Source organism: Schistocerca piceifrons, chromosome X (genome assembly GCF_021461385.2).
Source record: "Schistocerca piceifrons isolate TAMUIC-IGC-003096 chromosome X, iqSchPice1.1, whole genome shotgun sequence".
NCBI classification, from domain to species: Eukaryota; Metazoa; Arthropoda; class Insecta; order Orthoptera; family Acrididae; genus Schistocerca; species Schistocerca piceifrons.
The window spans coordinates 717,732,495-717,760,092 of record NC_060149.1 but is presented as its reverse complement, the minus strand read 5'-3'; the positions used below and the strand labels follow the sequence as shown (position 1 = coordinate 717,760,092).

Sequence of the window (27,598 nt, the reverse complement as noted above, 5' to 3'; positions counted from 1 at the left end):
CTGTCCATCCAGTCATTGAAATGTTTGTTCTCTTTCTGTAGTCTTGGCACTTGTCATACTATACATTGGTTATAGAATATGAGTCATTTGGTAAGAATACATTACTGTCACAGGCAAATGTGATGAATAGTGAAAGCAGCAGGGGAGATACCACATAGACGTCTCACAGAAATGAAAACAGCAAATAAATGGGTGTGAACTATGTTACAACAAAGGAATTCAAGAGGCAAGACCTACAAAATGGAATGCAATGTTTTGACAGAACACACAGAAACTGTGTGATTGTGAAACTTATGCATTCATTTGTTGCACCTTATGTTTTCATCATTTCGTTGGGAGTGATCACATTCTCATTCATACAAACACCTATATTGGGCAAGCAGGGCATATCTCACTCACTTATCACTCATGCAAATTAGGTTTGTTACTAAGAGATTCCCATCAAATGACACACATACTGTCACTAATGCCATGTATGATACACCAGACGTATTTTCCGGTGAAGGATTTGGTTGACTTGTCGTCTTGTCATCAAATATTTGCAGTTCCCATTCAAAACCTGCTTCCTTTCGGTTAATAGGGTAGTTATGCAGGATCAACTGTGAACCTTACACCTTGCTGCAGATATTATATCATGACACAGACAAAAATTTGAATAAAGAGGGGGAAAAAATGCATCAGGAAGGTTTGAACATGGCTCCTCCACCTGGTAGTCCAATACTGTAACCACTTAACCACAACATCATTTTTCTGCCCAGCCTGCTCTATATAGCACTTCACATTCTTGGACCATTCACTGTTTCTATTTTGCTTTTTTTTTCATAGTCCAGTACATCTTCTTCCTGTTATCATGCTCAATCTGTGTTCAGTTTTTGACGCGCTGTCCATGGGGGCCTTTCATCACTAAATCTGAGGGGGTGGAATGGAGAGTTTCCATTGCAAGATTAAGTTACTAATAAATAAAATGATAATTTGACAGTAAATTAATAATCTGAATCAAAATCCTGTGAGAATAGTGAAGTAACAGCAAAATAACAACTATATTGGAATTAGAGGAAGCAAAATTGAACAGAAAATTTATAACTAGTACTAAAACTAAACCTAAACAAACAAATAATAATAGCAGTAAACTGTTTTCAAGGAAGTACCATGAAATGTTTCTTTACAAAATAAAGACACAAAATAAACACACCAACTATAGACAGCAAAAGCTGACACATTCTTAGCTCTTAAAACACAGGCTTTTGATTTCATTTCCATTGCAAACTGATCTTTTTCCATTTTTGGTCTTCACTTTTACCCTGATATCACTTGTCCATATGATTTGTATTCCAATTCTTAAGATTGCACAGTCCAAAATCTGTAGCCTGCCAGAGGTGAGATCCATGCATATTGTCAGACCTGACTTTTCTATATTCTGGCTATCACTACTGTAGTGACAGTATCAGTGATGGCCTGCACAAAAAGCTTGAGCGTGTCCTGTGACTTTGTTGATTTTTATTTTTTTCAAATCACTGCTTTCCCCACACAGAAAGTGGTTCCATATCTTCCCTTCCAGTATAATTACCCTCTCTTACATGATAAATTAACACTATGATGCAAAATTGAAATGACTTCTTGTTATCACTGATAAATCATTTATTACGCGGGACTTACAGAGTTGTTGGAAAATCCATGCCATAGTTCAAAATTTTATTTTTATTTTTATTTGTCTTGGGGAACAGAAATAAAAAAGTTTATGCAAGCATACAACAACAGGTTCAAAAGTATGCTGAAGAGTACCCAAAACAAAAAGAATAATATTAAACCAAAATGAGGGGTTCACACTTATAAAGTACTGGTACAATTTAATGTAGAAATACATATCACCAATGTCCCTTACAAATCCCTGGAAAGAAATGAATTATACCAAATATAGTAAACGTTATTACAGTCTTGAACTTGCCAGTTCTTATGAAAATGGGGAGCTGTTGATATAAAATAAGGTCTGATTGTTAAAACTATATCACTACTCACTAAGAACCAGGAAGCATTTAAAACACTGACACACACATTGTCATTATAGATTATAATTCAAATGCTGGTGCCTGATAGGACCTAACTATAGTTGAATTCTTTTATCTTGGCGGTTTGCACATGCCCGCCCAGACACGGGAGATTGCTGCGTTGCCAGTTGTACGCGCCAAGAGAAGCAGCGCCATAGTATAGTATAGTTCGCAAACTTACGTTCAGGGGGGAGCGCGCAGTTCATGAAGTAAAGCCACCATGGCCGCGTTAACCCTTTCACTGCTACAGAGATGTGCTCCCCGCATTCCGCGCTGTGCACAATTTTGTCATCACTACACTGCTCGCCTGTGCTGACACATGGTGTTTCGACTGCTTTGACACACTTTATCATTCGATTTCACAAAAACTATTTGGCCCAAAAATTTGATTTTTACGCATCTTCTTGACTGATACCTTCCCCCAATAAATGACTTAATTTTCTTTCGATGTTCAACGCAGTTATTGTGCAGCATTAGATGTAGTAAACCATTGCATGAAATTTTGAAGAGTTTGCAGAGGTAAAAGTCCACAGCGTATACTTTCCATATGGTCAATTTCAGCTGCTACTAGAAATTTCAAAAAATTACATCAAAATGAATAAAATTCATGAAGTAAGACACTTCGATATTGTTTTTAAATAAAGAAAATATTAAGCACCGAACAAGGTTTGAACTCATAATCTTTCACTCAGCAGCCATACACTTTAACCATTATGCTAACACAGCTCACCTTTCAATGCATCTCCCGGAGGACTTTAAAATATCATGCAAAATACCGACAAACACTGTTGGTATGACTATGAATTACACACGTTTCATCGAAGTACAATAGGAAATAAACAATTACCGCTGTTCTTTATTGCTAAAAAGCGGTTAGTGACAATGATACAAACACCTTTCCTTGTTATCACCTGAATTAGGAGGCTTATTGCTTGCTTGGTTTAATTAATTAATAGAATATGAATGAATTGGTATAAAGAATGCTTTTTCCAAACTTTCTATAAAAGAAAGTCTGCTATCAAGACATTGCTTTTGTTCAATTACTTTATTTATGACTGAACGTTTCTAAAACTGAAGACACTCATTCGTGCTCTGCACTGCAGTCGAGCTCTGGCAATGTCGTTCTCTGTTCATTGGCTGACTGTGTTTTGTGACGTCAGATGCGCAGAACAAACCTAAACTCGGCCGCCATCATAAATGATGCGCACTTTAGTTCCCTATAATAGGTAAAGCTATTAAAGTTCTTGCAAATGTGTCTATGCTTTCTTAATAGCAGCTCAGCCATCAAATCTTGTTCCACAACTTTATTGTAGTCTCTCTGCAGTGCATTTGTTTTCAGAAGGTAGAGAAGATGAGAGAAAGGGGAAATGTGCATCTCTGATGTCATAAAACCGGAGAATTTCAAATAATGGAAGTAAAAATTGTGACCAAAAAGTCAAATTCTCAAGTGTGACTATATTGTAAGAGAAGATCACTCAGTAATATTGGACTTTCTGGTAGAGATTATGAAAATTTTTCACAATGGTGCATCCATCATGTTGCACAATTTCTGGCACGAATATGTGCACTTTTTTTGAGGGAAAGGTGGGGGGGGGGGGGGGGACTGTGAAAAGCTGACCACAAATAGAAACAAATGGAGATTTATTGGAAGATTCAAACACACTTAGTAGATCATACTGGGGCATATCTCAGCTTCTTCATTACTTTTGATAACACCTGGCTTCATCAATATGACCCCAAAAGCAAGAATAGAGAAAAAATTTGGAAATATCCTAGTTTGTAATAACCAACAGAAGACAACGTTATTCTGTCTGTGGAAAAGTGGTTTCCTTGTTTGAGTGGCACAAGATCATTTTCAGCCTAATTTGTAAAGTACACAACAATTGTCAGAGTATGTAAAACATCATTCTTTGAAAATATGGTTGAACATATCTGATGAGAATTCTCTAAAGCTTGGCAACTATATAATAATGTACACTATCATATTACTTGCAGTGCAAATTTGTACCTTATTCTTCTTGGTTATATCTTCAATGCAAAGATCATTGTTTGGAAGTTTTCATTATCAATGTTCTCTCCATTTTTTGACTATATCTAATGTTTTCAGTAAGTACTTATCAGAAAATGTAATAACCAACAGAAGACAACGTTATTCTGTCTGTGGAAAAGTGGTTTCCTTGTTTGAGTGGCACAAGATCATTTTCAGCCTAATTTGTAAAGTACACAACAATTGTCAGAGTATGTAAAACATCATTCTTTGAAAATATGGTTGAACATATCTGATGAGAATTCTCTAAAGCTTGGCAACTATATAATAATGTACACTATCATATTACTTGCAGTGCAAATTTGTACCTTATTCTTCTTGGTTATATCTTCAATGCAAAGATCATTGTTTGGAAGTTTTCATTATCAATGTTCTCTCCATTTTTTGACTATATCTAATGTTTTCAGTAGGTACTTATCAGAAAATGGCAGTTTGCATTATCTTAAGCCCATTTCATGTAGGCTCATAAGGTAGTTCATAATCAAGTTACTATTGATTGTGTTCTTTTTGAGGTAGCTGTGTTGAGTACTTTGCTTTTGATGCGTGGAGGTACTAAACTTGATATTACTTCCCCAAACTACTCAATTTTTCCTGTCAGACAATGCCTGAATGTTGTCAGGTGTATGAGATATAAAAATAAATTAAAAAATCGCTAACATTGCTTACTTACATTTAAAAATGCCATACAATATCATATTTTGAGATGACCAAACTAAAGCTTTCCTTAGTCCATAAGTGTGTAATACAAATTATTTACTGTAGATTCAAGGTTATCTTGTGGAAATACATTCAAATAGTTCATTGCACTAAATACTGCCTTTTAGCACATTTATTCATTAATTAAATTTGTTGTAAATAATATATTCATTAACTTACAAATAGTGCAGTTCATAAAGTAAGTACTAAGAAGAACAAAAATCTACACAAAGTCTTAAAAGCCCTAATTTTCACCTAAAAAGATGTCAGTTATTCAGGAATAGACATTTTAAATAACTTGCCAACAACAATAAAATGCATGCTTAATGGTAATGTACAGCTTCCAACTGTTGAAACATCAGTTGCAGATTTATTAACAGACCCATTTGATTTCTATAGCACTCATAATGTCATATAATGTGAGTTCATATAATATTCAACTTGCACACATGCAATAGTATGATCAGCATAAGTAAATATTCTAAACTCTTTTGATTAGATAATGTTTAACTACACAACCATAGGAATTTAACGAACATATTGTAAAAAGTGCAAATTTATGCCAGAACAGGATTCAAACCCATATCTCCAGGTTGTTATGAGAAGCTGTCTTAACCAATTAGGTCATCCAGGAATGTCTCCAGGACTGATCTAAATACTCATTGTCACTTGTAGTTTCCTCCTTTGTTTTCAAATTATATGGGTATATGGGTATATCAACTGAACTAAATTCACTGAAATGACAGAAATGGTATCAGTGACATTATTGCTGATGTCATTGTTGCTGTTGTTGTCTTCAGTCCAAAGACTGCTTTGCTGCAGCTCTCCATGTTACTCTATCCTTTGCAAGCCTCTTCATCTCCAAATAACTACTGCAAGTTACATCCTTCTGAATCTGCTTACTGTATTCATCTCTTGATCTCCTTCTATGATTTTTACCTCTCCACACTTCCCTCCAATACTAAACTGATGATCCCTTCATGTCTCAGAATGTGTCATATCAACCAATCCTTTCTTTCAGTCAGGTTGTGCCACAAATTCCTTGTCTCCAGAACTCAATTAAGTGCCTCCTCATTAGTTATATGATCAACCAATCTAATCTTCAGAATTCTTCTGTAGCACCACATTCCAAAAGCTTCTATCCTCTTCTGGTCGAAACTGTTTATTATCCATGTTTCATTGCCATACATGACTACACTCCAGACAAATACCTTCAGAAAAGACTTCCTAACACTTAATGCTATGTTTGATATTAAAAAGTATCTCTTCTTCAGAAATTTCTTTCCTGCCACTGCCAGTCTACATAATACATTCTCTCTACTTTGGCCATCGTCAGTTATTTTTCTGTCCAAAACTTATCTACTATTTTAAGTGTCTCATTTCCTTATCCAATTCCTTCAGCATTGTCTGATTTAATTTGACTACATTCCATTACCCTTGTTTTGCTTTCATTTATGTTCATCTTATATCCTCCCTTCAAGACACTGTCCATTCCATTCAACTGCTCTTTGAATTTTTTTGCTGTCTGACAGAATTAAAATGTCATTGACAAACCTCAAAGGTTTTATTTCTTTTCCCTGAACTTTAATTCCTACTCTAAATTTTTCTTTGGTTTCTTTTACTGCTTGCTCAATGTACAGATTGAATAACATTGGGGGTGGGATACAACTCGGTCTCACTCCCTTCTCAATCACTGCTTGCCTTTCACATCCCTAGACTCTTATAACTGCTGTGTGGTTTCAGTGCAAGTTGTAAATAGCCTTTCACTTCCTGTATTTTACCCCTGCTACCTTCAGAATTTCAAAGAGAGTATTTTAGCCAGCATTGTCAAAAGCTAACTCCAAGTCTACAAATGCAATAAACATAGGCTTGACTTTCCGTAACTTATTTTCCAAGGTGTATCATAGGGTCAGTATTGACTTGTGATTTCTTACATTTCTGTGGACTGCAAACCGACCTCCCCCAAGGACAGCTTTATCACTTTTTCCATTCTTCCATAAAGAATTTGTGTTATTATTTTGCAACCACTACTTATTAAACTGATAGTTCAGTAATTTTCACACTTGTCAGCAACTACCTTCCTTAGAATTGGAATTATTACATTCTTCTTGAAGTCTGAGAGTATTTCCCATCTCATACTTCTTGCACAGCAGATGGAAGAGTTTTGTCATTTCTGACTCTCCAAAGGCTATCAGTAGTTCTGACGGATTGTCATTTACTCCTTGGGCCTTTTTCCAACCTAGGTTATTCAGTGCCCTGTCAAATTCTTCTCACAGTATCATATCTCCCATCTCATCTTAATCTACCTTCTCTTCCATGACTATAAAATATTGCTTTCAAAGTTATACTATGTGAGTTAATGAGCATTGCACTCTCATTTAAATATATGGCTGAAAGAGTCAGCCTACAGGAATTGTGAAACGAACCCAGCCGTCAAGGACTGTGTGCCACAAAGGGTGCAGATTCACCACAAGATGGGGAAATTCACAAGCATCTATTGTCTACTGAGGCCTAAGTGCTGTAGTGTGTGAGTGAGACAGACAAGAACCTATGTCACAGGGAATCCCAGTAGAAGCCATCTTTGGCTAAGGAGACACAGCAGTGTTAAATATGGCAGACCTAAGATCGGCCATAAAGGGAAACATTTATGAAACGTATTCAATTCTGTAGTAATGCAGGGAATCAAGCCACAGTAATTTTAATCTGCCATCCTCCATAAATTTTCATGGTGTCCCAATAAAACTTGAATATTGATCTTATCTATAATAGTTTAGGATTTATTGTTAAAGTGAAATTCACAAAGACCTGAATGCTAAAATCTGAACGCTTTAGTCGATCTTAATGATCAGCATTTCATATAGAAGCATGTCATTAAAATGACAAGTGTTGTAAATATCAACTGTGTAACTTTATTTAATTAAAAGATATAGTAAACTTAAATTATCAGTATTTTCAGTTAAGCATCAGATCAGCATTTCCTCCACACAAAACACATTGAACGATGACAGCATAACACCTTATTGAATCATTAGGTAATAGAATATTTAGTGCATAATAGTTACTTTTGTTCTTCATTTATTTATCAGAAAGCACACTGGTGAAAGGCTACTAGCCGTGGCATTCAAAGCTAAGAAGGAAATTGTATTGGTTTTATGTAAAAGAATTTAACATTTATTATGTAATGGATATTATTGTTGCTTTATTTAGAATGTGAAAGTGGTCAGGCTTTGATTATTTAAATATGTTAAAATGTAAAGCAATGTAGAATAAGCTGTAGCAAATCAGATGGACAACTTCAGGAAAGGGAACTGCACTAGTATGTTGAGCGAAAGTGTTCAGCACACAAAGGACACAGGCGGAGACAGGCAGAGGGACAATTCTGGTCTAGACACTAAAGAGTACAGTTCAGATTGAGACGTGAAAGCGGACAGTTGGTCTTTGGGCAGCTAGGAAGTGAAACGACTTAGAAAATTTCATGTTGTGTGGTATCGCGGGACTTAGTCTCTGAGCGGTGAGCAGGTATATGCCTGGTGTGAACTCTAACTTTTTGTGAAGATAACAAGGTGGAATATTAGACTTGTATTTCGTGATGAGACTGTGAATAATCAAACTGTGTCAAATGGATATGCACTCAAGTGTAACACTAACTCTAAATATGACGACTTTCGCTATTTATTTGCTTTCTGAATAAATACTCTAAGCAAATCGCAAGTGTGTGGCCTACATCATTTATGGGTCATTAAATTAGTTCCTGATATTATTATTACTGTTAACTTCATATGTCACAAACTTGCCACCAGCCATAAATTTAACCAAAGCATCACAAGTGTGTAATTAGGGCGTGTAATGCGACATGTGCAGTTCAACCCCTAGACAAGTTTGAGCCAAGACATTTCGATGAAGAGGAACCGCACATGAGCCCGAACTTCTTCAGGATGTTAGCTCACAACTATACTGTAAACTTACTGTGGTAAGTGTGCGCTATGCTGTTCACAGTAGCTTACCCATATTCCTAAGTTCTCATTCACTATTAAATCCACTCTTGCATTAACCCTATTTGACTTCTTATTTATAATCCTGTGTTTACCACACCATAAGTATTCCCACTATGTCTAAATTAAGCATATCCATTTCACTATTTCAGTTTTATAACCTATTTGCCCAACTGAGGAATCTGACATTCCACACTCTGATCTGTAGAACACAAGTTTTGTTTCTCCTGGTGAGGACATCCTCCTGAGTAGTCCCCATCCAGATATCCGAATGTGGGACTATTTTATCTCCAGGATATTTTACCCAAGAGGACACTATCATCATTTAACAATACAGTAGAGCTGCATGCCCTCAGGAAAAATTACGCTGTAGTTTCCCCTTGCTTTAAGCTGTTCACAGTACCAGCACTGCAAGCCCATTTTGGTTGGTGTTAAAAGGCAAGATCAGTCAATCATCCAGACTGTCGTCCCTCCAGTTGCATAGAAACTAATAAAAAGCAGTGATGTGACTGGGATTCAGACCTAGGTTTGCCTGTTGCCTTTCAGCATCCAGTGATGGCCTAGTTGGTTGAGGTAACTTCTCACAATGTATTTTCATTTGTCATGACATTTTTATTAGAATTTAGGTACAGTATATCTGAAAGGATTTCACTGAAATCTATTCATTTAATTGATTTCATCTCCATTGATTTAATTCATTTTATTCTAGAAAATTTAATTCCATTGAGCTTAGGAATTATTTTGAGTATTTTAGTATGTATATGTTTACATATTTATGGCAATTATTGTATTAATTTGTAAGTGGAAATAGGTATCACTTCTTTTTAATGCTTGCATCACTGGTACTGCTGCAAAGTGGTTTCAGTCATATCTTATTAATAGAAAACAAAGGGTGTTATTACGTAACACTTCAGCAGTAGGCAATCAGACATCATCTGACTGGGAAGAAATTACATGTGGTGTTCCCCAAGGTTAATACTAGGTCCACTACTGTTTCTTGTGTATATTAATCACCTGTCATCTGTTACATTACCAGATGCCGAGTTTGTCTTATTTGCAGATGATACAAACATTGCAATAAATAGTAAATCAAATATAAATTTAGAAAGGGCAGCTAATCAAATTTTTACTGTTGTATCCACTGACCCAACCAACCAACCAACTTGCGCACGTGCGCCCTGACCGTGACATCGCTGGTCACAGTTCCTGTCGTGGCAGTCGGCATCTCAGAGTGTTACCACCGACAGAAGAGGTCGTGCCATGGCTGAGCTCGAGTCTGCAGCGCCCTAGCGCCCTCTGCCTTTTGCATATAAGGAGAAGCGCTGGCCCCGAGATGGACAGTCTATTGTCGACTGTCTATTGCTAGCCTTTCGTGGAGTTTATAGCAGAGCCATTGCAGTGTGATATTTGCTATTGTATTCGACTAGGGTCAGTACATGGACTACTCTTGGATATTACTTGGACTTGTATTGCTGGTGCATGTTTCGTCAGAAATAAAGATAAGTTATCTCTTCATTCTAGCTGGCGCAATTCTTGTCATTAATTATTTTTCGGCCAACAGACATAGCTACATCCTGGTCACTACCCACGCTTCATACAATTTGTGGTGGCTGCCCCAAAAGTACCGCCAAGGACCTTGAGTTTGGGAACAGTCACAAAAGTGAAGACGAGGATTTTGGAGAAGCGAATGGACATTGCCTCCCAACGCCGCTGTCAACCCCATTCACCTCATCATTCGGTTTTCGCTTGTGCACCATTTGCAAATTGTTTCTTGCTTGTGCCTAACCAAAGTAGCAGAATTTTTTGTGGACATTTTTTGATTACAGTGTGGAGTGCTTCGCACCTTTTTTCATTTATTGGTGTCTTGTTCTCAACAGTTGCATTGTACTAACATAGCTACATCCTGGTCACTAACCACGCTTTATACAGTTTGTGGTGGCTGCCCCAAAAGTACCGCTGAGTACCTTGGGTTCGGGAGCCGTCACAAAATTTACTGACATTAATAAGTGGTTCATAGCCAATTCAATGTCATTAAACTTTGAAAAGACCCACTATATGTAGTTCAGAACTTCCAAGAGATTTCCTTCTGGTGTGTGTATAAAATATGATGACATGGAAATAGGAGAAGTTGAGAGTGTAAAATTCTTGGGATTACAACTTGATAATAAATTTAGTTGGGAGCAACATACTAACGAACTGCTAAAGTGCCTAAACAAGTCTGTGTTTGCAATGTGAATGATGTCAGACATAGGAGATATAAATATAAAAAAACTGGCATATTTTGCTTATTTTCACTCCACTATGTCATATGGTATCATATTTTGGGGTAACTCCACAAACAGAGAAAAAATTTTTAGAGTACAGAAGCTTATAATAAGAGTAATGAGGAGTGTAAATCCAAGAACATCATGTCAAAACCTATTCAAAGAATTGGGCATATTAACCACAGCTTCTCAGTATATTTATTCCTTAATGAAGTTTGTTGTAAATAATATATCTCTTTTTTCCAAATAACTGCTTAGTACACAGTATCAATACTAGGAATAAGAACAATATACATAAAGATTTAAAATCACTTACTCTTGCCCAGAAAGGAGTCCAGTATTCAGCAACGCATATTTTCAATAAGTTAACAGCAACCATTAAGAGTTTAGTTTCAGACAAGGCACAATTTAAACATAATTTAAAAGAATTTTTGGTGGCCAACTCCTTGTATTCCATCCATGAGTTTCTCAACAAGTGCAGTAGACCATTTTAATGAAAATTTGTTATACTTTAATTTTTGCCAATACTTGGTTGTAACAGCCAAGTAACTACCTACTGTGTGAATGATGGATGTATGGAAAGCGGATGTAAGTCTTAAGTCTGTAAATGGTGGAAGTTTAATTTTAAATCTTGTACATAATCTGACTGTTCTTAACTGAGGATCACTAAAATTAATAATTTACTTTAATTTTTGACAATAGCCAAGAAAGCAGCAAATGTCTGAATGATGGATTTAATGAAAGCAGATGTAAGTATTAAACCTGTAAATATTAAAAGTTTAAATTTAATGCATGTACTTAATTTTATTGTTTATTGACAGAGGAGCATTAAAATTAATGAAACTCAAGTTTTTCTAATTACATTTTTGTAATGTGTTTATCTGATATGTTCCACACCCAGGAGGATTCCCTCTTTTATGGGTCTATAGAATGAATAATTAATCTAATCTAATCAAATCATTACTAGGACCTGTGGAAAACCGTTCACTCACTGTACTGATAAAGTGTTTGTGTGATTGATGTTATATATGAACTCATTTTACTGGAGACCATCTGATGTTTAAACTCTCAAAAAACTGTAAGTGATATTGAATGATCATCAGGAATTCCAACTGATTATGTTTTACATAAAACTCTCTTTAATTATTGACAGTAAGTTTAAATCTTTGAATACTGCAACTTACATTGTCAAGTTTCTTCTGTAGTAGGCTGTATAGCATGTAATGTAATTATATTCGACAATCAACATTATATCGGAGGTAAGCACTATTGAATTAATAACAACATATCGTTGAAATATGGAGTCTTTATCTTACCTTGAGTTAAAGTCTTCTCAAAGCCATGAAAGTGAACAGCTTGGCAAATATTTACAATGTTGGATAATGTCGGAGAAACCACTGTTCCCTTAACACAAAAAAAAAAAAAAAAACAACAGAAAGTGTGTTATGATCCTTTCACAAAAGAGAGAAGGTGGGGGAAATGTAAGGAAATAGGGGAGAGGGACACTTACATATAACGTTTACAGACTGAATTCTTAGATTAGTAATATGGATGTGTAAGTGTTGAATACCTTCATTACCTGAGCTCCTTTTGTCTCCATCTTATTATTACAGTCTTCTTCGGAGTCCTCATCATCATCTTCCATATCATCATCCTCACTATAAGAATCATCTTCATCACTTCTATCAGAAGGTTTTAACTTTTTAGCTTTCACAATTATTTTGTTTTTCAGATCTTCAGGAGATGGCAGGAACTGCATTCCTTCTTCATCAACTGGTTCCATATATAAGCTCTCTGAAAGGTAAACGTATTTTCCAAATAATTAATTCTACAAATACTATGAATAAATCTGTTGTTTTACTTTACTTTTCTTTACACAAGAACACTGCACCAGTTCAATATGATCATGCAACCTGTTACTATGTTATACATTAATAATAATATCTGCAACATACAAATAACCAGTACCAATGTCAACTTCTAAGAACATGGTGACATTCAGGTAGAAAATAGATAGTAACATATTATTCATAATAATCTGGCACCTCTACAAGAAGCACAGTACGTTGAAATGTTTGGAAAGTGCTGAAGATTTACATTATGAAATTCTCAACTCTAATTCTAGATCAATCAGTGTATTACATGTTTGAATTACTGTAATAGTAAATGACTGAAATGACTTGTGAAGCTCTGAATTGAGAAGCATTTTCTCAAAAGTAGATAAATGCTCAGTTGTTCAAAATCAAGATTTCTATACTAACAAATCAAGCTTGTTGCTATGCATAAGCTGTTGAAATGGTTTTGTCAAAAGATATTTTTTCTGTTGTTATAGGTTTGAAAACTCTGAGTTTTTTTAAAACTTGATATTTGTTCTTAGGCAATTAAAGCAAAAGTCAATAAATACAGACTGCGGTTTGCTTCTGAGAGAACTGAAGGGAGAATAACAGTGTAGGATGTCACTGTCAATGATAATAAGAGAGAGTTTCCTGGAAAAAATAGCTGCCAAAATCAATAATACAAATTAACTCCTGATTATTGTACAGTTCAGGCCAGCTTTGTCGGGAAGAAGGAACAGCAAGAAATAAACAACAAAGATGAATAGTGTTTCGATAAAGTGCAACACAGGGAGAAAGATGGCCAGACAGTACTTGTATGTGTTGCAACGTTTCAAGCAATATCAGGGATACTCAAAGACAGACTCTCAAAAGGAACAAGGTTTGGAGGAAGATAATCAAGTAATAACAAGCCACAGGTTGTACAAACTCCATGCAAAAAATTTCTGTGCAATAATGAAAGACGAAAATCCAAATGTGCTTAAAGCATGTTTTGATATACTGTACAACAGAATTAGCAATACTAAAGCTCTGTTGGTGAAGTATTCTAGTATTCTATTCAAGACAGATTTGGCTATACATTTTGTGCATTATGATTCATTCTTGTGCACAGACAAAGGAATGGATTACTATTTACACTTAGCTTGAAACAGATGGACTGAAAGGGTGCAACCAAGTAGCCTTTGCTCTACTGTATTTCCTCAGAAACACTGGGGCATTCCAGCCAGAAAATTGTCCAACTGAAATTCGTTTATTTGCAGACTTCCATACCCATCAAATTAAAAATAATCATGTGCACCCTAATGGTCTTCATGCTAGAAAGCAGAACATTTAATAAGCTGGTACATTATTTCCCTTTTCATGGTCACAGCTATATTCCTGATAGAATGTTTAGTACAGTGGATAAAGACGACCAGAAAAGAGAAGATATTCTCCCACTGACTGAATACTAAAGTGCTGGAATAATATGGCATTGCAAAGATACTAAATAAAGATTGGGAAGCAAAAGATCACAAGTCCAGTGCAGTAAAAATGATACAGTCTAAAATGCCTTTCAAAATAACTGCTCAGTGAGAGATGGCTTATGAAAAGTCTAAGAAGAAGGTATTATGGTCAGTATCAGACACTTATAATTGAAGTCCTGTAGAGGAGGAGGCATGGAAATCCAGAAACTGCAGCCAGGATGTGAGGAAACCAACCACCTTGAAAAAGAACAACATGGTCAGCAAGGGAAAGAAAAAGTATGTCGTACAACTTATGTGGCATTTTAATATACCAGAAGGAGCAAAAGAGTTTTATAAGGACATTACTGAAATTGATCAATAGATTTTAAGTTTATTATTGTTGTAGCCAGTACTTTGTGTTGAATTTCAATAGCATTTCTTGCTATTTTGCACTTCTGCTTATGAAACGTTTATGGATAAATATGATACTAAAGTGTAATATTGCAATTCATTATTGAGATTCTATGTAAAATGAACAATAAAGTAGCTTTCTTTGTAATTAATGGTAAAGATAAAAATATGGGAAAAAACCAATTTGAATGTATGTATTAAGAAAAATTTTAATTTCCATCATCGCATTTATTGACTTTGAATCAGCTTGGAAACTTTGTCCCTCTATTCTGGAGGAAAAAAAAGAAAATTTTAGAAAAGTCAAACACACAATTGAAATCATGCCTACAAAAGCTGTGTAAATGATAAATTATCTTGTCTAAGTGATTAGTATTTTGGTGTGATATTTGAAAAATGTGTTTGATGAAAAATTTACTTTTTTTTTTTGTTTATCCAGTTTAAAAAAAAAACATTTCTCAATTTTCCTAATAATGTTACCCCATCATGTAACAAATCTCAGGTGGCATATAAGTTCACATTTGTGTAGTTATTCAAGTATTTATGCCCCTTCTAATGTGAAAAGTTAAACAGGAGGATGATAAATCTCACCTCTCTGCTTCTCACTTTTTCACCTCTCTTTAAACAGAAACTTCTATTCTATACAACAAAGAATCATTAGTCTTATGCCTTAATCTGTGATTTGTATATCACTGTGAACAAGGAGTATTTTTTATTGTACTGGAAGTATTGGATTTCCTTTGTAGAATGCAGTTTAGTCTTGTTGTGATATTCCCAAAGAAAAAATTGTATTAGCAGCTGTAGGCTACATCCTTGGAAAAACTGGCTTTTAAATCTTAAGAAGTAATATTTAGCTACCGAATTAAATGATTCAGAATCTTTGTAACTCTCATGCATGATAATAAGATGAAGGCTTTCATCTTCGTTGCTGGTGAGTCTTCCAGATTGTATGCCCATGATCCAAGAAAATTTTTGATTCCTGATGTTTTGTCCAGATTTGCACTGAGCATCTTCAGAGGTGCCCCTAATAATGTTGAGTCTTGCTGACTCACGAGTAGAACTTCAGAGAGTGAAATAAATATTATGTAAAATGGGTATGGTCAAGTTTAAACATGATTAGCAAAGATAATTGTCACCTGTCAAGGATAAATCTCATCTATCGATTCTTCAGAGCCACTGTCCATATATTACTAAGTTTCATTTTTACTTGTTTTCTGTTGAAATTATCCCCATGCTTATATATTTTGATGGCTTCTCTTTATAGTCATGGATATTAGTTTGTTACTGTAAATAAAATCTTGGTTTCAGAAAACTTCACTTAGTGATTTCCTTCAGTCAGAAAATCATCAGGTGAAGTTTTCTGAAACCAAAATTTTACCTACAGTGACGAACTATTATCCACAGCTATATAGAGAAGCCATAAAAATATATCAGCATGGGGATAGTTTTAACAAAAAAGAAGAAGCCATGAAATTTAGTTATATGTGGACAGTGGCTCTGCAGAATCAGTAGATAAGTTTTTATCCTTGACAGGCAAAAATTCATAAGCTTCACCTGTGATAAGGATTATCTTTGCTGATCACATGTAAACTCATCCATGCCCAATTTACACAGTATTTGTCTTGCTCTTTGACATCTGACTCATCAGTTGGCACGATTCAGTGTTGCCAGGAGCACCTCTGAAGACATCGAGTGCAGTTCTGTATGAAATGGTAGCAACCTCTTATGTGAGTTTGACAGTGATAGCTGATTTCATACTCAGTGTACATTCAACATATATAAATGTGTTATGCTTGCTTGCAGCATATAAATACAGATGCATTATCTTGGTGCTTTTGATTATTATAAAATTTCTGAAAAAGAAAACTTTGTTAACATCTATTGTTTGTTTAAATGTCAGCAAGGTTTTTCCAAAAGTATTTGTCTGGATTGTAGCCCTATACCAAAGTGAAATATGGACAATAAGCGGTTCAGACAAGAAGAGAATATGAGCTTTAGAAATGTGGTGCTACAGAAGAACATTGAAGATTAGGTGGGTAGATCATATAACTAATGGAGAGGAAATGAACCAAATTAATGAGAAAAGAAAGTTATAGCAGAATCTAACTAAAATAATGGATCAATTGGCAGGACACATCTTGAGACATCAAGAGGTAATTGTGTGTGGTGGCCAGGGGAGGGAAGGGGTGGGGGAGGTAAAAACTGTACAGGATGATCAAGGCTTGAATACATTATGCAGGTTCACATGGGTGTAGCTAGCAATAATTATGCAGGGATGAAGAGACAAGCAGAGGGTAGACCAATATGGAGAGCTGCATCAAACCAGTCTTTGGACTGAAGAGCTCAACAAAACAAAGAGTGCATATTCTTCTGGCTCTTAACTGACAGAAGCCTTTGGCTACAACAGGTTTAGGTCTCTTGACATTGTACAATTTTGATGTTTGCGTACCACTTTCAAAAACTTAAGTTATCTTCTATTTTGTATAACTGTGTGCTACTTGCAGTATTTTCTGTGTCCCGAGTTGATGAAAATGCTTTGTCTATCTTTAACATATTCTCTCACTTAAACCATTTTTAAAATTATTTTCTTCTTCCTTACCTAGCTGGCTACAATACAAAATTTGATGGATTAGTTCCTTACCTCCTAAAACGTCCACTAAAATTTGTACCAGAACATCCTGTTGTTTTTCACTACAGTGATTTTCAAGAGACAAAATAAGAGGGTATTCTGAGGAATGAAATGCATATGGTTTTATGGCATCTGTGATCACATCTCTAAATAAAATCTTTGAAGTCAGGGTGTATCCATGGTAAATAACTGGTTGACCATCAGCACCATCCCAACAGTCCACTGAAACAAAAAAAAAGACTATATATATGATGATCTGGTTACCACAGAAATGAAAAAGTGCTTAAATAATTTAATCCATACAAATGTATGCATTATGACTATCTCACATGGTCATGATTTAACATTTTGGGCATCTGTCAACTGCCAAGTTAGTACTGCAAACAACTTTATCGCTGAAAAACATACTTGCTTTAAGGACGCATGGATAGTCTAAATGTCTCATTGGGTTCCAAAGCACTGTTTATTGACAAGTATATGACATAAAAAAACAGGTGATACATGAATATACACATACACTCACCAAATTTAAAAAGTCCTCTTGATTGGAGTTTTGTATCTGACTGCAGCAAACTATGGAAGGTGATGATGACTTTGCAGGGACATTGACACTGAGCAATAAGGCTACTATCTATCCATCAGGAGATATAAATCATCACAATGTGATAGTATGGGGTACCAAATTGCTGCATGTCCTTGTGGAACTGAAAAGGGATTCATGGAAAGTGAATGTCTTCCATGCCATATCCAAGACAAATATATATGGCCCCTTTTTCTTGATTGAGCAGATGGTGACAAGTTCTGTGTACCTAGATACAGTGCAACTGTGGTTGTTGCCACAAATGACTGCTGACTCCCCGTCTTTCATCTTTCAACGGGATGGAGCTCCACCTCACTGGAGAACAATTGTCCACTCTTTTCTCAACAGAGAACTGCCATATTGCTGGATAGTGCACGCTGATGTGGGTGATGCTACTCTGTTGCCATGACCCCCCTCCGCCCCTCCCCTCCCCCCTTCCCCCAGTCGTCACTCTGTTGCCATGGCCCCCCTCCTCCCCTCCCCTCCCCCCCCTCCCCCCAGTCATCACCATGTCATTGCTTCCTGTAGGGTTATGTTACAGACAAAGTTTATGCACCTCCAAAGCCAACAACATTGCAAGAACAGCAGGAACCCATCATTGCTGCTTTGATGTACACTGATGGAACATATGGACAAAACTAGATCGCAGTTTGGTGTTTTCTAGGTAACCAAGGGTGCACACATTGAATGTTTCTAGAATGTATCGGAAACTTTGTGATTGTATCTATCTTTCATAGTATATCATTCACCTTGGTACGTTATATAATTGCAAATAAACAGTGCTTCGAAACCTGATGAGTCATTTACGCTAAACCTATACTGATATTACAAACATAAGCAGCTAGCAAACATTCCATATGGTTCATGGACTTAATTCAAATGCAGAAAGAGAGGAATTACTAGTCAATAAAACATGTACTTCTGTTTCGAGGAACAATGTGGAATATAATATTAATAGCAAACAAATGCATATCACAATGTGTTTTATACGAGTTGCAAACAAAAAACTCATCAGTCACATGCAAATTACCAAGTGGCTTAAACTGAAAAGGACACAAGCATACAATCAAGTAATCAGTGAGACACAAATTATGAAGTGAATTGAACTGAAAAGTACACAGGTGAATAAAGCAAAACTTTTACAAGTTCCAGAAGTTAACTCACCTATTGACAGCCATCAGCAAGCAGAAGCCACACACAACAAAGACACCAAAGATTTTAAGGGTAAAAGCTGTGTTAGAAATGCTGTTAAATAAAGAACTACACTCCTGGAAATGGAAAAAAGAACACATTGACACCGGTGTGTCAGACCCACCATACTTGCTCCGGACACTGCGAGAGGGCTGTACAAGCAATGATCACACGCACGGCACAGCGGACACACCAGGAACCGCGGTGTTGGCCGTCGAATGGCGATAGCTGCGCAGTATTTGTGCACCGCCGCCGTCAGTGTCAGCCAGATTGCCGTGGCATACAGAGCTCCATCGCAGTCTTTAACACTGGTAGCATGCCGCGACAGCGTGGACGTGAACCGTATGTGCAGTTGACGGACTTTGAGCGAGGGCGTATAGTGGGCATGCGGGAGGCCGGGTGGACGTACCGCCGAATTGCTCAACACGTGGGGCGTGAGGTCCCCACAGTACATCGATGTTGTCGCCAGTGGTCGGCGGAAGGTGTACGTGCCCGTCGACCTGGGACCGGACCGCAGCGACGCACGGATGCACGCCAAGACCGTAGGATCCTACGCAGTGGCGTAGGGGACCGCACCGCCACTTCCCAGCAAATTAGGGACACTGTTGCTCCTGGGGTATCGGCGAGGACCATTCGCAACCGTCTCCATGAAGCTGAGCTACGGTCCCGCACATCGTTAGGCCGTCTTCCGCTCACGCCCCAACATCGTGCAGCCCACCTCCAGTGGTGTCGCGACAGGCGTGAATGGAGGGACGAATGGAGACGTGTCGTCTTCAGTGATGAGAGTCGCTTCTGCCTTGGTGCCAATGATGGTCGTATGCGTGTTTGGTGCCGTGCAGGTGAGCGCCACAATCAAGACTGCATACGACTGAGGCACACAGGGCCAACACCCGGTATCATGGTGTGGGGAGCGATCTCCTACACTGGCCGTACACCACTGGTGATCGTCGTGGGGACACTGAATAGTGCACGGTACATCCAAACCGTCATCGAACCCATCGTTCTACCATTCCTAGACCGGCAAGGGAACTTGCTGTTCCAAAAGGACAGTGCACGTCCGCATGTATCCCGTGCCACCCAACGTGCTCTAGAAGGTGTAAGTCAACTACCCTGGCCAGCAAGATCTCCGGATCTGTCCCCCATTGAGCATGTTTGGGACTGGATGAAGCGTCGTCTCACGCGGTCTGCACGTCCAGCACGAACGCTGGTCCAACTGAGGCGCCAGGTGGAAATGGCATGGCAAGCCGTTCCACAGGACTACATCCAGCATCTCTACGATCGTCTCCATGGGAGAATAGCAGCCTGCATTGCTGCGAAAGGTGGATATACACTGTACTAGTGCCGACATTGTGCATGCTCTGTTGCCTGTGTCTATGTACCTGTGGTTCTGTCAGTGTGATCATGTGATGTATCTGACCCCAGGAATGTGTCAATAAAGTTTCCCCTTCCTGGGACAATGAATTCACGGTGTTCTTATTTCAATTTCCAGGAGTGTATAAATCCTTTCACCGAAAGTGTCTAAATGCCCATATTTTGTTGTAATACACCATAATATTAAGTCACTTGAGAATAAAATTACCATGTTGAAAGCACTACTCCAATACAACTACATGTAGATATAATTTTCATTACTGAACATCAACTACATAATGTTGAAGTAAAATTAACGTCAGTAGAAGGATATACATTAGCAAATCATTTTAGCAGAGAGTTCTCCAAACAAAGTGGTAGTGCTGTCTTTGCAAAAGGGCAGATAAAGTTCTGTGGTGTCAATAAATGCTGTATTGACCCAATAAATAAAGATTTCAAACTTTCTATTATTAAACTGCAAGAAATTAATTTAATAAGTATTAACATGTATAGAGCACCAAGTGGAAATCTGCCAGTCTTCATGGCCAGACTAAGGGTACCACTGAACATTAAATATGAAGCCAGATCTTTGTGGTGATTTCAACATCAATTTTTCAAAAGACATCAGTATGAGAGGTGCTTTGATAAATATGATCAATACATTCAGTACAATCCCCACAACATACTGCCCATCAATATCAACAGAATGCACAAATTCCATCATTGAGCAGACATTCATCACAGGCATGAGCTACAAATTCACAAGTGTAGTAGTGAGCATGGGTTATAGTGATCATGAGGCACAGCTACTGTGTATAGAGATGACAAGAAGTAGTAGCAGTTGGAGAGAAGAAGTCAAAAAAAGAATTTTCTACAAAAACAACAATTTTTAATTTCTAGATGATTAGGCAAAATTGGAAAAGAATTTCCATTCAGGGCAATGTCGGTAGTATGGACATGGTTTTTTGGAACATCTTCCTTTACTATTTTAATGCAGCATTTCCTACTGAAGTAAAAATATGAAAGCACAAGAACAAAGTAAAGGCATAAAAAATTCCAGAGAGAGAAAAAGATTTCTGCAGTAATGCTGTAGAAGATATGGAGTTATCCTAGAATTTGCAGATTATTTTAAATCTACAAAAGAATCTATGATGGTGTAGTCAGCCAAGCTAAAATTACACAGAATGAAAATTTGATAAGAAACCCATCAAATAAATTGAGATGCATGTTACAGTAAACCAAGATTTTGGGATTTATGAATCAACTAGGCCTCATGATTCCACCCTGGATTAATTGAACGATGCAAGTCCATCTCGATTTTGATAACATTAATTCTGATTCAGATCTTAAGTACGGGTTTTATAACTTCTACATAAGTATGCTATATACTAAAGTATTGTTGAAAACATATGTACTTTTCAAATTTGTCTATGATTTAATAAAACATTTTTTGGGAGCTACAGTATGAAAACATAAAATTACGAAAATTGGTCATCCAATAGATTTCACTTTACAAAAGCCTATATTCAAGAAGAATTGGTATCTTTAAAAGTTGTAATTAGCTTTTATTGATGTTATAAAATTTATCACAAATGCTACATTTAGTCATCAAAAAGTCCATATTTCATACCAATTATAGAAAATCATAATTTATTAATCATCAAACAAATTGTCAACAGTGAATTCCAATAGTGTAATTAAATTCACCAGGCGCAATTTCTCTTGATGTAAAATTTTAACACTGCATTTCTAAACAAATTTTGTGACATGGTATATTTTGATGTTCTAAATTTGACTTCAGGATGACATAAAATTTCTTTTGTAACTATTTTGATTCTCAGAGTTTTGTAACCATAAAAGGATAAAATTTTTCTAAGAATTTGCACTGCTATAGAAACCAGATATCATTACACTAATTATTTTGACTAATGAACTTCTAAAACAATGTGGAAAACAAAGCTGTATTATATAGAACTGCATGCATGCTAAATAAATCAATCTGAAGTCATTCTAGAATGAGCAGTCAGTCTGGAAATACTAGTTGTCTGTGTTATTATTCAGCACTTGAACGCTACACATCACGCATAGTATGTCTTTTGTTTTGAGAAATTGTGCACAAATAAGCTATATTGGTGGAAAAACAGATTGCTGTGTTTTGTTAAATGTAACAGTTTAATTGTGAAAATAAATGAAGAAGAAATATTAATAAATAGTGTCTTTGCTGGCTAGTGTAGAATCTATGGACCTATTCATCCCCAAATTAGATGAAGATGCCACATTCTTACAGAAAATGAGATGGGTATTTATTCTACAAGTTATATGACCACATTATGATTGAGTCTCATTCACAATGTGTTTAGATGCACTAATATATTAGGAAAAGAACTTTAGCTATTAAAGTCAATAATAGTTCCAAAAAAGTGTGCTAGTATGTAGTAACAGTAGATGAATATTTTCAGTGGAATGTCTCGTTCAGGACCTCATATCTTAGGAAGACCATTTTAATGTGGACAGTTATAAAGGAAGAAACTTGTAGCTCAGCCCATAAAGGAAGAATGTGTCATTGTCATTTAGAGATGGGTAGTTCGCGAACGAACAGGTGCAAAGGAACGGTTCACCAAGATGAACAAAAGGACCGAGGAATGAATTCCAAGGAACGATCGGTTCATAGTTCACTTTGGTCACTGCGGTCTACTTATAGTTCCCGGGAACGAGGAACGATCGGTTCATAGTTCACTTCGGTTGCGGCGGTCTACTTATAGTTCCCGGGAACGAGGAATGATCGGTTCATAGTTCACTAGTTCACTTCGGTCGCGGCAGTCACTTGGGCAGTTCTCGTTCCAGCTGTCTCAGTTCCACTGCCGACTGCTCCTAGTTAGTTCAGTATCCAATTGTTCATTTCGTTCACTGCACTCGCCTATTTTACGTGTGTTCCAAACTGTTCTTTCATTTGGTTCTGGCTATTCAGCGTCCACAACCGGTAATCAAAAAGTATTTTATAGTTAAGTAAATAACATAAAAATTATGTTGTATGTAATAGGTACGTCTTTTCAGGTAACAAAAGGGCATATCAGCTCACTTCATTATATCGATGAACAGCAGAAGACATACTTATAACAAGGCAAGTTTTTTTTGTTATTCATATGTTTTTTGGTTTCATCAACTTGAGTTAGCAATTAACTTTCAATAATATGCTTAATTTTTAGTGTAAGAAAATTCATATAAAATGATTTTTGTGTATCTTTCATATACAAAACATTACATGCAGGAAGGCTCTAATTATTTTTAAATTTGGTTGTTTCCAATTTGCATTACATGCTAGTTTGGTTTCTTTGAAAAAAAAAAAAAGTGGGTTATGGATCATTTTGGCTCAGTAGGAAAAGCGGTGCCTCTCCAATTGAAAAGACATAGATTGCCATAAAATCGTATTTATTTATTATCTCAAAAACATTTGTTCAGAAGGAGCTTTCAAACCAAAACCTTTATTATTGCGAACTTAATTATTATTATTATTGCTGCATTAACGTTAATACTGCAACATAAAAACCTAATTTTTACTAAGTGTGTGATGCAAGTATGAGGAAACCACATTTTATTTTATGCTTCCATAAAGTCTCTACTTCGCCTATGAACTCAGAGACATCGTGAAGTATATATAGGGTGTAAATGATTATTGTTTACAACGTAGCATAGCTATGTAGTGGAAGTCGAAACGAAGAATTTGTGGTATATTAAGTTGGGAAACAGCCCGCGACAGGTTTACAAGACTACATTTGGTATAGCCCACGCGCGTCGCATGAGATTTTCATTTTCTCTTCTCCAGCTCTCTACACATCGTCATCGAATGTTTCGCCATTGTTGCTTGCATTAGCTTGTTATTTCTTCACTGTCTAATTATTACATGTTTGTCTGTTTGTTGTATCTGCTCGTAACGGGCAACACACCGTCCGTAACTGGCGAGCAGTCTGTACTCGGGGCCGGTTTCCCATGCGCCACCCTATATTATTTCCCTGCGATCATCCACACAAGGCTACAGTTGGCTAAACGAGAGGTTCTGCAGAATCACAGAAATTACTTGTAAAAGTGTGTAAGAATTCTGTTGTTGTTGTTGTTGTGGTCTTCAGTCCTGAGACTGGTTTGATGCAGCTCTCCATGCTACTCTATCCTGTGCAAGCTTTTTCATCTCCCAGTACCTACTGCAACCTACATCCTTCTGAATCAATTCTGTAATGAATAAAAACTCTATACTCCAGGGGGGAGGCAAGTGCCCCTTCTTGGTGCCCTCCATCCTTCAGTCACCTACACTACTAGTTTTCAGTTTTTCATAAGAACCATATACCAAGCACAAATGAACAGTGAACGAGTAAAAATGAATGGTTCCCAAAAAAGAACGATCAGCAGCGAACTAGTTCCCAAGGATGAACAAGTTTGCCCATCTCTATTGTCATTAGAGGAGTCAGAAGTCACATGCCCAAAATCATCAGCTATGAAAAAAATCAGTGAATACTTCACTCCAATAACTGAAGATTCCTTTCAAGTAAACTGTAAAGGACTAGTTCCATGTTTATCCTGTACCAGTATGTTAGTGATCTTGGATGTCTCTCTGTGTGAAATGCATACTGATGAAATTATAACATAGCAAAAATATTTCCACTCCAAAAAAAAAAATGTTCTTCTGATGTAATATCATATCACTGACCTGTGTCACAGTTAAGTTTATTTTCAAAAAATCTAGAAAAATTCCAGAAGAAACTCCTATGAGAGGAGCATAATAAACATTGCTGTTGTACTACACTGTAAGATACCAGAGGAAATCAAAATTGCTACCATACATATCCAATCTTTAAAATGAAAGCAGAGGCATTTCTAATAAAGAACTGTTTCTATTGTGTGAAAGAATTTCTGAATATGTAAAAATGAATGTTACTTAAACTTCTCCTTCTGAAATTCAGAAAATTATATATTCTCTCAAAAATAAAAGTTTATCTAGATTTGATAGGGTTTCCAATAGAGTACTAAAGGCTTGTTCCATTATAATAAGAACTACCTTTTCTGGAATATGTAATGCATCACTAAGTCAGAGCATTTTTCCAGAGATGTTGATACATGCTACTGTTAAATCCCTCCATATGAAAGGTGATAGGAGAGATGTTAGTAACTACAAACCCATTTCAATACTAACATTATTTTCCAAAATTTTGACGTCATGTTTTGTATAATAGTGTACCAACTAAGCAACAATTATATCCTCTGTAAACCACAGTTTGGATCTGAGAAAAGTTACTCAACTGAGAAGGCCATTTACACATACACTCACCAAATTTTAAAAGGACTAAATAACAAAATAGCACCAGTTGGTATTTTCTGTGACCTATCTAAGGCATTTGACTGTGTGAATCGCAATACTCTCCGGGCTACACTGAGGTTTAATGGAATTAATGGTACAACAGTCCAATGGATAATCTCATATCTAATTGAAAGAATGTAGAAAGTTTTACTTAATAATTAACCAACATAAGTAGGGGAGATTCTTCTGACTAGGGCCAAACACTTATCGGTTTACACAAGGCTCAGTCTTTGGTCAACTATTGTTTCTCATATATACAAATGACCTACTGTCTAACTTACAACAACCAGGATTTGTCCTTTTTACAGATGACACTAGTATTGTAATCAATTCAAACACATATAAGCAACAGAAGAAATGATAAATAATGTTCTTAAAAGTATAATTGATAGGTTTTCTGCAAATGATCTCACTCTCAATCCCTAAAACCACAAAAGATATTTAGATCATCACATCTAGAGGTACTGCATCAGTGACAAGTGTAACACATTGAGGAAATAATATCCAGGGTGAAAATGCCAAAATTTTTAGGTGTCGTCACTGATGAGAATTTAAACTGAAAAAAGCTAATTTTTAAACTCCTAAAACAACTTATTTCAGCCACATTTGCACTTAGAATCATTTCAAATCTTGACATGTGACAAATCAGTAAGTTGAAATATTTTGAATATTTTCACTGAATAATGCCACATGGAATAATGTTCTGGGGTAACTCAACTTCAAGAAAGAAAGTCTTCATGGTTCAAAAATGTACTGTAAGAATAATATATGATGCTCAGTCATGGTCTCTTGTAGACATCTGTTTAAGGAGTTAGGCATTTTGACTACTGCTTCACAGTATATTTATTGCCTCATGAAGTTTGTTGTAAATAATCCACTGCAGTTCAAGAGGAACAATGATGTACATAATCGCAATACTACAGGAAAAAAATGAGATTCATTACTTCACATTAAGATGGTCTTTAACACCAAAAGGGTGCACAATGCTGCTTCCAAAAGCTTTGACCACTTACTCAATGATATAAAATGTTTGAGAGACAGAAAAGTTAAATCTGAAAACAAATAGCTTCTCCTTAACAACTCCTCCTATTCCATAGGAAAATTTCTGATTTTGTAGTGTGTAAAAGGTGTTGGGTAGCAATTATTAACTCACAACAGTACTAAAAAAAGTAGACAATAAGAAAACCATTTTCACATAGAATGAGTACTGTGAATGTAAAATGACTCATTCCACATTATCATGATTAATTGTACAAATAATCCACAAAACAAGAAATTAACAAACTGTTCTGTATGATAAAACTGAACCAATAAAAAAATCAATCAGCCAATAATAGTGAGTGGTCAGATGACAAAGCAGTTAAAAATAAACAGCATAGATGATGTGTTAAAAGTTGAAAACATCATTTTTAGATGACAATAACACCTTTTATAATGAACTGAGAAAGGAAAAGTAGTCTGTACAAAGTTTTGGCTTCAAGTGCAAAAGAAAAACTTACCCACATACAACATAATAACATTCAAACATTATTACTAACTTCTTGTTTATTGCATCAAGAGAAAAATTTTCATCATAAATTATAGTTGTATTAATGCAATAACAGAAAATTCTCGGGAGAACAAACAATGGTCCTGGACACAGTAAAAGTTACAAGTGATAGTGAGAACTGGCTTGGGAGAGGGAGTTATGTGGGGGGAGGGTTTCAGAGGAGGGTCATAGAACAAAAGAACAGTAACATGATTTAAAAAACAGCTCTCCCAGGTTCTGGATA

At 36.3% G+C, this 27,598-nt stretch overlaps 1 protein-coding gene across 2 annotated transcripts in view; it reads right to left on the bottom strand.

Annotated features, from left to right (window-relative positions):
• Positions 1-27,598, bottom strand: part of LOC124721489 (1-phosphatidylinositol 4,5-bisphosphate phosphodiesterase eta-2-like) — a 431,886-nt gene that overhangs the window by 53,083 nt on the left and 351,205 nt on the right. Inside the window, exons 9-11 of one of the 2 annotated variants that reach the window (XM_047246496.1) lie at positions 17,371-17,580; positions 12,615-12,838; positions 12,361-12,448 (exon numbers count right to left, since the gene is read on the bottom strand). In XM_047246496.1, the coding sequence (XP_047102452.1) occupies positions 12,361-12,448; positions 12,615-12,838; positions 17,371-17,580 (522 nt within the window). The remainder of the gene's footprint in view (positions 1-12,360; positions 12,449-12,614; positions 12,839-17,370; positions 17,581-27,598) is intronic. The other variant, XM_047246497.1, reaches the window with a different exon arrangement.